The sequence below is a fragment of the Watersipora subatra genome, chromosome 4, assembly GCF_963576615.1.
Source record: "Watersipora subatra chromosome 4, tzWatSuba1.1, whole genome shotgun sequence".
Lineage (NCBI taxonomy): Eukaryota > Metazoa > Bryozoa > Gymnolaemata > Cheilostomatida > Watersiporidae > Watersipora > Watersipora subatra.
In genome coordinates, this window is record NC_088711.1 from 9,317,230 (window position 1) to 9,329,444 (window position 12,215).

At 37.7% G+C, this 12,215-nt stretch overlaps 1 protein-coding gene across 2 annotated transcripts in view; it reads right to left on the reverse strand.

The window, feature by feature from the left end:
- LOC137395208 (oxysterol-binding protein-related protein 6-like) overlaps positions 1-12,215 on the reverse strand; it is a 39,250-nt gene that overhangs the window by 9,324 nt on the left and 17,711 nt on the right. For both annotated transcript variants that reach the window (XM_068082050.1, XM_068082048.1), the window contains exons 8-15: positions 8,785-8,889; positions 6,361-6,517; positions 5,870-6,003; positions 5,491-5,625; positions 5,033-5,146; positions 4,517-4,583; positions 4,074-4,255; positions 770-982 (exon numbers count right to left, since the gene is read on the reverse strand). In XM_068082050.1, coding sequence (XP_067938151.1) covers positions 770-982; positions 4,074-4,255; positions 4,517-4,583; positions 5,033-5,146; positions 5,491-5,625; positions 5,870-6,003; positions 6,361-6,517; positions 8,785-8,889 — 1,107 coding nt within the window. The remainder of the gene's footprint in view (positions 1-769; positions 983-4,073; positions 4,256-4,516; positions 4,584-5,032; positions 5,147-5,490; positions 5,626-5,869; positions 6,004-6,360; positions 6,518-8,784; positions 8,890-12,215) is intronic.

Genomic DNA, 12,215 nt, shown 5'->3' on the forward strand with positions numbered 1-12,215 from the left:
TAATCAAACTTCAGTGAGACAATAGCTGAGTAAGATTAATAAAATGTGTAAACTTAAACTACAAAACAGACTTTGCATCATGCTAAAGGCTGACAGACAAGCAAAGAGTAATGGACAAGAGTATATCATACACTCATTTATGTTTACCAAGCAGTTAGTTCAACATTTTAAAATGTCTTCACCTGATATCTAGTAAAAAAGTCGTAAGGCTTTTCTAAAATATGTGCCAAGAAAACCATAGAAAGGTAAACAGGAAGGAATGAATACAAATTGCTAGTAAGAGCAGAAAGGAAACATGGAAATGTGTGAACCAAAGCTACTTAGTCTGGAAAAAGACATTAATACCACCTGCCAGCTCAACACCTGCTGATGCTGACATGAAACTTGCTAGCAATGGCATGGCACCTGCCCACCTGTTAGCAGTGGTTCACCACATTTCAGGGGTAGAATGTCACATGTCAGCAGTAGCATAACCCCTGTCAGAAGTGGCATGACACTTGCTAGTACTGGCATGACACGCTGATATCATGTTGTTATCCAGATCACTTAACGGGAGAACAAGGAAAATTAACAAGGAAAAAGGCCAGTGCATCTAAAGCAATGGAGAGAAAACCTGCGAGTGATATTACATCTTCTTTGGATGATCAGCCAGAACTCTTCCAGCTTCGATGGTTGTACACCTAACTTTTCACACCTTAAATTCTCTTGACTAAACTGAACAAACCTCGAGGGAGTTATCGTCTCTGCTATCAATGATAACAATACCAACCTGCTCAGCCACAAACTTCCATCCTTTATCCAGTCGTATGCACTCGTATGTTTCACCAAGGATCGGGTTAAAGGGCTTTGTAGCGGCCCGAGTGTTGCAGGAGGCGTATGAGCTGACGGCAAAGGCAGCGACATAAGCCATTCTCTCATAGGGGTCACTGAAAGAAGCTGCCTTGTCGAGCAGGTCTGAATACTCTAGTTCTTCACACATAAGCTACAAAGAGAAGGCAACTCCTATAACACTCATATAGAAACTGCAACTGCTGACTAATGGAATAGGCTCCCAGATCATGTACGTAACATAAAAAACTACATATCTTATAAACACAAAATGAAAGCATCGCACTTAAAATACTTCTATGGCTAGACTATGTGATGCGATGATATTAATTCTGATATTGGAATTGTGATACTACGCATTAAACTTATTAAGTTTAACTATTTTATATGTTCACCATTGATTACAATATTATTATTTTTATCTCGTCATGGCCTATTTTTCTTATTTCCGTGACTCAATTTGTGCAGATTTTAAAGCTTCTAGCGAACACGCAAGGATTTCACACTTATTGTTAATTTATCAAGTGTTACAAATAAACTATCATTATAAATGATATTGTAGCAAACTCGTGCTAATGCTACTGACATTGAACAAATAATAATGTAATGATGCTAACAAAAACAATATTTATGTGTAAGTATAGTGTATATGCGCTGTATGTATAAGTACAGCGTATATGTCTTGCATGTGTACATGTGACATTTAAAAAATTAGCTACACAACTTTTATATCTGTAAAAATAACGCTACTAAATTTTTGGAACTCTTTTGAATTGCTGGAGCAACATTCAGATTGTATAGTGTAGAAGAGTAAATGCATAAATGTTTTATAATCTTTGCTCAAATTCAATGAACACAAATTCTAATGAACTTTTCTATTTATTTGAAATGCTTTGAAACCATGTGAAATGTGAAACCATGTGAAATGTGAAACCGTGTGAAATGTGAAACCATGTGAAATGTGAAACCGTGTGAAATGTGAAACCGTGTGAAATGTGAAACCGTGTGAAATGTGAAACCTAGCTCTTCACATTTCAAAAAATCTTATGAATGTCTTTATCCTTAATTGCTTTGAATGTTATTTTCTAAAAACGTAACAAAATTTTAAAAATGTCAGTTGCTTGTTTCTGATTCTGTAAACCTACAACGTATCAGCGAACAGCGCAAATACTACATATGATAATCATCAGAGAGAATATCAGTAAAATTTTAATGAAATCACTTACTAACTAGTTTAGCAAATGCGATTACTTTCATAAACAAGACGCACTGAACACTAATTGTAATAAACACTAATCAACTTTTGCAGAGTGAGATAAGCAATGACCTCTACTGCAGTCCTAATGCTGTAACATATTTATCATTAGCGAGTTAAAGGTGTGTGATTTACAAAACTAGCTGTACACTCCTTAGAATTACATTCATGTCCTTTCTAACAGCTGAATGTGTGCTTTCATTTGAAGCGGTAAAAAATAAACACATTAAACAATAATAGCAGCTAAGCAGCCGATGAGGCAGCACTTGTATTTATCTTAGCTGCCATGACAGGATAAGGCATGAAACCTGTAAACAATGAATACCGCTAATCACTAACTTAAATCATACGATAAACAGGAAAGCTTGTTTTATTTCACTAAAAAAAGTACAGAACAGTGAGAAATAGAAAAAAGGTAGGTGTAAGGAGGATCCACACAAACAGTAGCATAGCTGGCCATGGTGCTGGGCCCTGGTTAGTAGTTAGATCAGGGGTGTCCAAACTTTTTGCAAAGGGGGCCAGACTTGACGTATTAAAAATTTAGGGGGCCAACCTTGGCGGGCATTTTTTTACCTATAACAGCAATTAATTTAAATAAATTTTACCGAGCCAATCTGTGTTTCATATTTGCTTTTTTATTTTAATTTCAGCTATCTTGAGCATGTGTTTTGGTTCATTTGAAACATGCATATCAAAATTGCATTGACATTATAATTGAAATTTAACAATAACTAGACTTCAATTTTTTAACACTAACTTTTTTGTAACAGTTGAAAAGAAGTAATAGTATTCTTGGGTACAAATTAGATTTGAAACGTGAAACAATATCTCACTATGACTGTTTAATATTTATAGAATTGTTAAACACAATTACAGAAAAATGAACAAGTACTAGGCATATCAACAAGTGCAGGGCTCATTTAAAATATGACAGTAACTATAAATGTTGATTGAATTTTTAAATGTTTAACACGCAGGTAACAGCGCTTCTGCCCAATTTATTAACCTTTTGAACCGTGGTCGTTTTTGTCAGTGGTGTCAGTAACCCTAAGCAATCTGTCCCACGATCCTAAGTTTTTAAATTTTATTTAATATAACCTAAACATGATCATAATGCAATGATATTTGGTAAAACATTAGTAAAATGGTCAAGCAACCCACAGCAAACGTCATCAAACAGAAAAAAACAGTGCGTCACCATTATTTGGGCCCAACACTATAAAAGTTCGAACGATTTTGAAAACTCGTAAAAACATTTACAGTAGCATCCTACCCATTGAGCACATGTTCATCATCATTTCATGACTCAAAATATACTGGAAAATTATAGCTAGTATCATAAAATTCTTTATTTGCATCACAATCATTTATGACCTACCAACGAATGAGTCGTATCAAATTTTTTCGCGATACCGTTCTAATAAAATTCGTATTAAATCAAAGGAAGGGAAGATATTTGAAAACTGTTACAAATGGATGAGACATTTCTGGTCAAACATCCTGTGCAAGAATTAATCTGATTGGTTTATGCTGTTACTTAAAAACTGCTTTTGTAAACAAAGCCATGTGAATGCCAGAATTCCAGCCGTTAGGGATTTTGACACACCCTACGCAATGCTAGAAAATCGGCCGTTAGGGTTCAAAGGGTTAATTTTACAGGCGGGCCAGACGTTATTGATTTTATGACAGAAGTTGCAAGCCTGATGAAAATTGACCCTGGGCCGCATTTGGCCCGCGGGCCGGACTTTGGATATGTCTGAGTTAGATAATTCATTTTGATGAAAAAATACACTATGACTATTCAAGTGGATCGAGGAGGTGTTGCTTGATCCTTGATTTGAAGTGATTAAACTTGCTTATTTTTCAGAGGTTAGTTGTGTAGGTTAACGGTGTTGAAGTTAGTACGCGTGTTCTACAATAGGGCTAGAGAAGACAACTCACCAGCCCATTTGGCCTACAACAATAATGGACTGAAAACAATGTTGGTTACCTGCAAGGTGTTGAGAGGCTCATTCAGCGTGACAGGCATAGATATTCGTGTTAGATCCTTTCCTATGTTCTTGGATAATATTGAGAACAGCCCAGAATCATTCAACGACATAGGTGCAGGGAGGGTTGACCTCCGTCCCGTATGATACATGTCGGAAAGCAAGCTCTCTCTATCATCTATTACTACAAAAATGAATGTTTGACCAGCATTATTAATCAACTCGTTAGAAAAGTAAAAGTCTTAAAAACTGAAGAACTGTCCAGGTACATGCAGGATGAACTAGAAATTAACTAATATAGAACAGAGTCATCTGTAGTTGTGACTAGTCAAGCTAAGAGATGAATCCGAATGCACCACTGTAACTAGGACATCTACTCATAGTCTACTCACAATGTGCTCATTCTTAGGTTATAGGTTATAAAACTGCTGCCAATACTACTTACCCATTTCCTCTGACATGCCTGTCTCTACCTCATGGTCAGAGAAACTACTGCTCGACGAGTCAGAACTCTGAAACAAAAGTATAAAGGGGGATGAGTGCGGAGAGACAAGATGAGAAAAAAGAGAGAGGAGAGTGTGGAGTGGACAGACGATGGTAGAAAGAGCATGAGTGCAAGTGAGAAGGAAGATCGTAACGAAGAGAGAGGGAGTACAAGAGAGAGAAAAGCGATTGTAAAAAGAGAGAGTTTGAGAGAGAAGAGATTTTAAAAGTGAGAGATTGGAGAGGAGAAAAATTGTAAATAAGAGTGAAAGAAACAGGTGAGAGATTGTAAAGATAGGAAACTAGAGAAAAGTGTATGGGAAATACAGCATAAAAAGCATAAATTCATTGTTTATCTTACTCAGGAAACAAAGGCAAGAAAACCAAGAGTGTTTCGATACAAAGAGACTATCAAGCACACACTGAGCTCCCTAACTTCACCTTCCACACAAACCTCTGATATTATATTACAACTTACAACTGTAGATGCGGCGTCATCATTCGTTCCTTCCTCAGCATCATAAAACATGTCACTGGCTTTACTGCTCAGGGAGTGTGAGCGGTTTACATTGCTTCGAAGAAGAGAGTTTCGCTAGGAACAAAAGTGCTGACTAGTCTGAGAGCAGCGAGTAATAAACAATAAAACATTCTCATAGATTGGAAGCATCGATAAATCCATAGCAATAATACTTACATGAATATTGAAAAAAAGTTGCCAAAGACTGACGTAAAAAAGGCTTTAATAAGTCTAATTAATGAAAAAAAGTTGCAGACCGATAAAACGCTAGAATAAGCTGAATCAGTTGAACTGTAATACATTCAGTTCATGGTCAAGTTTAAATATTTAAACAATTTACAGAAATAACTTAGAAAAGCACAACATTGCAGCTCGATAATGATCATAACCAAACAGAAAAACAAACAACTAAGGCTAACCTTTTCTTGGGTAGGAGAGGGAGGCAAAGATATCTTACTAAAGCCCTCCGTTACATTCTCAGTCACAACCATGCCTCCACACTGTTGGAGTCGCATTTTGAGCTCTTCATTCTGTTTGCAATACTCCTGAATGCACTGTGGAAAAAAAAAACAATAAATGTTTGATGGACAAAGCCTCGGTGTCATGAATCACGGAGTAAACTGACAGCTAGGTTATGGAGTTTCCCACCATATATAATTTTGAATGAACTAGCTGCATGCAGAGCAAAAAGAGGAAACAAAGTAGAGATGAACAACAAACAGACACAGAAAATCTTCAAGGATGGTTGTATTATTTTTGTTTTAGCAAAATAGCAGTTCATGCAATTTGAAATCCTACCTGTTTTAATGCATATATATAGACTTCATTGTTCTGAGAGTGAGCAGCCCCCAAAGAGCTATCTTGCACAGCATGTTTTATTCTATCTCTCTCGACTCCAATTCTCTTACTCAGGTTCTTCAGTAATGAGTACACTGCAATATCCGTGTTTATTAAAGCAAAGCAAGAGTTATCTTCTTGCAAGTAGCAGTTCGACTTGAGAGGACAATTCCAAACATGCACAACTGTTACTGTAACTGTTACCGCTACTGAAATATTGTATCGGTGTATCGAACATTACAGTAGAATGACAGATACAGAAAAGATGAGTTTAGAAAATTATGTTTGTTTTGTACTAAGAAGCATTCTGTAACCTAATATTATTGGCTCAATGTTGGGATGCACAGACTAAAACCTAATATTATTCTCAATGTAGGGATGCACAGACTAAAAGTAGCCTTTTAGACTCATAGACTCATAGACTTTTAAAACCGTCTAGAAGAACGCGTTACCTTGACGACTTCGGTTGACAAATTCTGAACATAGCTTAAGCTCTTGGATTGGCTCCCGATACAAGCCGAGACTGCTAGGTCGCTCAGGCCTTTCTGTCTCTCCCAATGTAAACTTTGTAGAAATAGAAGGGTTTGAAGAGCTGTTTTTTCCATTCGCCTAAATAATAACAAAAAAGAAAACCTCTATCATTCATAGCCTCACAAACAATCTAATTACTGTTAAAGATGCTCTTATAATCCTAGGAGTCATTTGTCACGCCCTTTCTGAGACTTGGCTTGTTACATGCAAGAGAGGACAACTGACATTTAGATCAAGTGTTTGATGATTCATGCTATTGCTATTTGGTATCAAACTTGGTAGCATTTCTTAGCCTGAGTAACACTACAGTTCAAACAATCTAATTGACCTCGATTTTGTTAATTTGTTACTACACAGGAACAGTAAAAAAACTATTACTGAAATGGTCTCCAGAAGAAAACAGACTATATGCAAGAGGCGTGTGCAGTGTGACATGTTGTATGTGACATCTTGTATGTTTGATTAGCAGCAGCTAGAGAAGAATTACACACAATAAGAAAGCCACACTTGGTCGAAATGCAAGTATTTCTAACAAACTATCACAATAGAGCAAATTCACACACTGCTCCCTTCTTAGTATTTTTGTCCTACCAGAGAATATGTTTTCTATGTGACGAGTGACAGCAGCCAAGTAATGAAGCCTATAAACACGGACACACAAAAAAGTAATTTATGCTAGTTATGCGACACCTATTGTTGTAATCTAGTATACCGGCGGCATGATCAGTTCAAAAGCATTTCAATATATCAACCGATTAAGCTTTCAACTTACCGGTAAAACAAACCCTGGTGCATGTCAAACTTATCGAACCACAATAGCAGCATTAAGGGCTAACCGGCTGGGCAAGTCGCAATAAAACACAAATTTCAGCGCGAGCGTGACCAAGAGTTCCCTCAATACTATGAATAACGACTGCCAGTTTATACATGAAGCTGCTGCTCAGACTTGCTATAGAAAGCTTACAAAGCAGTTTGGCCTCTCGGATACATTCATCCAATGTCTGTATGGATGTACAACAGAAGTTAGTAGGTTATCTTTTAAGCAATTTGTGATATGATTTAAATCGATTTTTCAATCTGTACTTTTTTTCAATACCTAACCAATACGTAACAGACAGTGACAAGCGCTCGTACACAAGTTTTCAATAAGCGGTTCACCTGGACAAACACCTGAGCCAAGTTAACACCCGAGCCTCAAGTTGCTAGAAATGCTTTATAAATTATTTTGATAAAACAACATTGAGATTTTTATAAAGAAGAAAAAGATTGAAATGTAGCTTTGTTCCGAGACGTTATGCAAACCAACAGTGAGCATAGAGCCAGGGCTTTCACTATAATCGAGTTTGTCTTTTAGATTTAGAACTCAATATTGAAGTTTTTCAACTAAATGAATGCAGCAAAAACCGTATGAGACGTGAGACATAAAATTGATTTTTTCATCCTCGGGGCTCACTTAAAAAAAAGGTTCATAAAAGCCATTGCGGTTCCTTGTACCCTTTTGGCTGCGCAATAAATCTTGAGCCTACAGTGAGAATGTCTCTTGATTGGAACAACTTCATTGTTTGACAAGTTTTCTCCCGGCAGCACAAGCGCTGACTCGGCTGGATCGATTAATACCAAGATCTGCAGAGAAGAGCGCTTGGATACAACATAAAATGAGAGCGAGGCCTGAGGATTGGTAGAAACGATATGAGTGAGCAACTCTTAAGCCACACAAGAGTGTTGTATACATACCGACTCTTCCATCGGACTCGTCTGCATTAGTAACATGTTAGCTATTGAGAGAGTAGAGCAGCAACTAACTATATATTGGGAAGCGAAGACAAACATCAAATAATAACTCTTAAGGATAAATCTTTTTCAAATCATTTAAATCTGAAAATCTCTTTGGTCACACAAACTGCTGATCAAGGCAAATATGTAGTCGGCCGAAATTGATTTTCCTATTTCAGGAATAAAGTAAACAATCACTTCCAAATACTTGATAAACAAGCAACCATCTAAACCACAATCACTTCTTCAAGTAAATTCTCTGTCATGCTTTTGCAAAATAATACAGAGATGATAGGGCCAAGGTATGATAAATTATGCATCCAGCGAATAACATAGCCTCTGAATTGCTACGCACACGGACAAGTTACCAGCACCGTCCACCCTCTAAACCCATACTGCCCGTAATACATAGGCTATGAGGTACTAGACTCTAAACACATGCTACAACTAAGACACAGGCACTAGGTACAGTCCAGCCTCTAAACTCATATTACAATAAGGTATACGGGCTATAACGTATAGTCCAGCTTTTAAACACAAACAAGGACTAAAACTAGGCAGGCCTTCCTTACCGTTTCTATTAGCTTGCGTTCCCGCTTATGGGTTGATTTAAATGATAAGATTTTACTAATAGATCCTCGCTTGTGTGTCTCAGTGGTAATCTGAGGAGACAACTCCTACAACGCAAATTGTTAACAAGTTAAAAACATCATAAGAAGCCCGATTGATAGATAGTGCATATGCTTAGGTAAAGATGATGAGATGAAAGAAGTCTCAATAGCCATAGCTGGGCTCTAGAACTCCTCCGTCAGCAGAGCGTAAACTGACGTTTACATGACACAAAGAGTGCAATACATCAAACAGTGAACAGCCAAACAATTATTTAAATATTGCATAATTTATATACATATATGAATAAATCTCAGTAATTGTCTGTCGCTCGTCTACCCAGTTATAGCAACAACGTTTTAGGAATGAAAAATCCGCTTCACACTGGATTTGAATTCGGAACCTCTAGGTCTTCAGACCGGCGAGCTAACACACTACACTATGCTGTTCTTGTCATGCTATGGAATAACAGGGCACATACCTATGCATCCTTGCAAAAACACTAGCACGCTTTAAATTCATGATTGCATGAGAGATCATTATGCTTAACATAACGCAAGCTGGCTTCAAACGGAGGACACAGCACTTATCATGGTAAATTACTAGCTTTACAAGCTTAAAGGTTGACTTGCAATAAAATTCACATTACAGTTATTTGATATCAAAAGATTCACCATGTTTTACTCTGTTGTGTTGTAGGTGCGAAATATGTGGAAATGTGATTACAAGCTCTTAAAAGCTCAAAAACGAAAAGCCGCCGTAGATTGGAATCTCTTTATTTCGATGACGTAGTCATGAAATTTGGTTAGTGTCTTGTCACGTGATGTTCTCACACGAATTGAAAGGCCAATAAAAAGCTCAATGTAAAACTTATCGTAGCACTAGTTTATGACAAACACTCCGGGTTTTACCGAAGACCCCGTATCAAACATGGATGCTCGCTACTTTACAGTTTTGTTTCGGCATTATTCAATTGTCAAGTCGTAATCTGATCACGTGACCCAATACTTCACAAATAATTTTTGCAGCACTTTTCGATTATCTCAGGTGACCAACAGGCTCGTCATGATTATCAGACAATAATATGTACTCCTTCAAACTAAGGCTAAAAAATTACGGTAAGTTATAGGATATCACTGCTAAAAGTGACAGCATTACGATGACGATAAAACAGACGCGTAAGAACAATAGACATGGCTTATTGAATGCGTGAATTGTATTTGTAAAAATATTTCGACGAATAAGGTTGCATGAAAGTGTAAACAGAAACCATCTCTCACAACTACATCACATTTGAGCCGTTTTGGAAAGAGAATCCAAACTACGGCGGTCTCGTGTGGCTGCGATTTTCTGTTCGTTTTTTAGCTTTTACGAGCTTGTAATCACATTTCCATATATTTGCACCTACAACACAACAGAGTAAGACATGGTGAATCTTTTTATATCAAATGACTGTAATGTGAATTTTGTTGCAAGTCAACCTTCAAGTTACTCAAATTAATTGGGCAAATACTTTATTACACAGGCAACGCAGGGTATTCAACTAGTCTTTACTAAAATCAGTCTGTATGTCCAAAGCCAGGGTTAAAGCGATAGAAAAAATGCATTACATAACAATGAAACTTGGATAGGTGGACCAACACACTAACACTGCATCACACAACCACCTTGCCACATTTTGGAATAATTATGCACATAGTTATTACATATGATGAGCTCTCGTGGTGCAAGGGACTGCCAGCATATTAGCCTTTACAATAATAAGAGTCATATTTTTCTGTCCAAAGACGCAATTGGAGATTGAGAAAGAATATTACAACATACGGGATTCGAACCCTCAAGATTTAGCAACACCGCCCAGCATGCTACCACCTGCTCCATTCATTCGCCTCCGAATATTATAAAATTATTGTGCATATACTAATTCTCTGTGCTTTATTGGCACACCCGAGAATCTCCCACAGCGCTTGAGACTGCCAAGTATTAATAGTATTAATGTGAAATAAAGAACGTAAGATTTGTCTGCTGTCAATGTAAGCACACCCTTGTATGAATATGCTTAATATTAACATTAACTGAGGCTTGTGGTCAGCTTGAACTGATGGGCTGGGTAGAGGTGTTGCCCATCTTATACAAATATTTCACTCACTTGTAAAGGCTGTTCTACAGGCAAAACTTTTGCTAGCGTTTTCTGATACCCGGGGCTTATAGAGTGGGGGGGGGGGTAGGTGAAGAGAGGAGGGCCTTTGAAACTTTAATAAGTCGTTGATCGCAAACTTGATATTTGAACATAACTGCTGAAGTGGTTTGCAGTTGAGTAACACTGGGTGATGATTATCTCTAAGGAACAACATTTTGTTACAATAATGTAGCTAAATATTATGTTCTATAATGTTATAAATTTATTTATTAATTTTATTATTAAAACCTTTGTTCTTTCACACATACTGATAGATTCACACATATTTATTTGGTGAAACCTGACGCTGTGCTAATAGAAGCGCATGACAAAAGACAAAACAAATGTGCTAACTTTGGGCGATTGTTTAGACAAGATGAGGTTTTTATGAATAATTGTAACATTGCAAGAATATCATGATACATGTGAGCGCATATGTGTGTGTGTGTGCATACATGTGAGTGCATACATGTGAGTGCAGATGTGTGTGTGTGTGTGCATGTGTGAGTGCATACGTGTGTGTGCATACGTGTGTGTGTGGATGTGTGAGTGCATACGTGTGTGTGCATACGTGTGTGTGTGGATGTGTGAGTGCATACGTGTGTGTGCATATGTGTGTGCATACGTGTGAGCGCATACGTGAGAGCGCATGTGTGAGCGCATACGTGTGAGCCTATCCGTGTGAGCGCATACGTGTGAGCGCATACGTGTGAGCGCATACGTGTGAGCGCATACGTGTGAGCGCATACATGTGAGTGCATACGTGTGAGTGCATACATGTGAGTGCATACGTGTGTGCGCATACGTGTGAGCGCATACGTATGAGCGCATACGTGTGAGCGCATACGTGTGAGCGCATACATGTGAGCGCATACGTGTGAGCGCATACGTATGAGTGCATACGTATGAGTGCATACGTGTGAGTGCATACATGTGTGTGCATACATGTGAGTGCATACGTGAGTGCATGTACTGATCTTATTGAGTCATTTGTTTAGCTAATAATTTATCCATGGATAGACAATATATCTACAAATACCCTTCATATTATTGTGCACTTCCTGGGCATGACACCTGATGTGACTGGTTTGGCAATAGTACACCGCTCTTCATTGGTCTAACATCCCTGCTCTAACACCACTTTCAATTGGTCATTAATCTTTGTTCTAATAACACTCTCCATTGGTCTATCATCTTTGTTCTAACACCACTCTC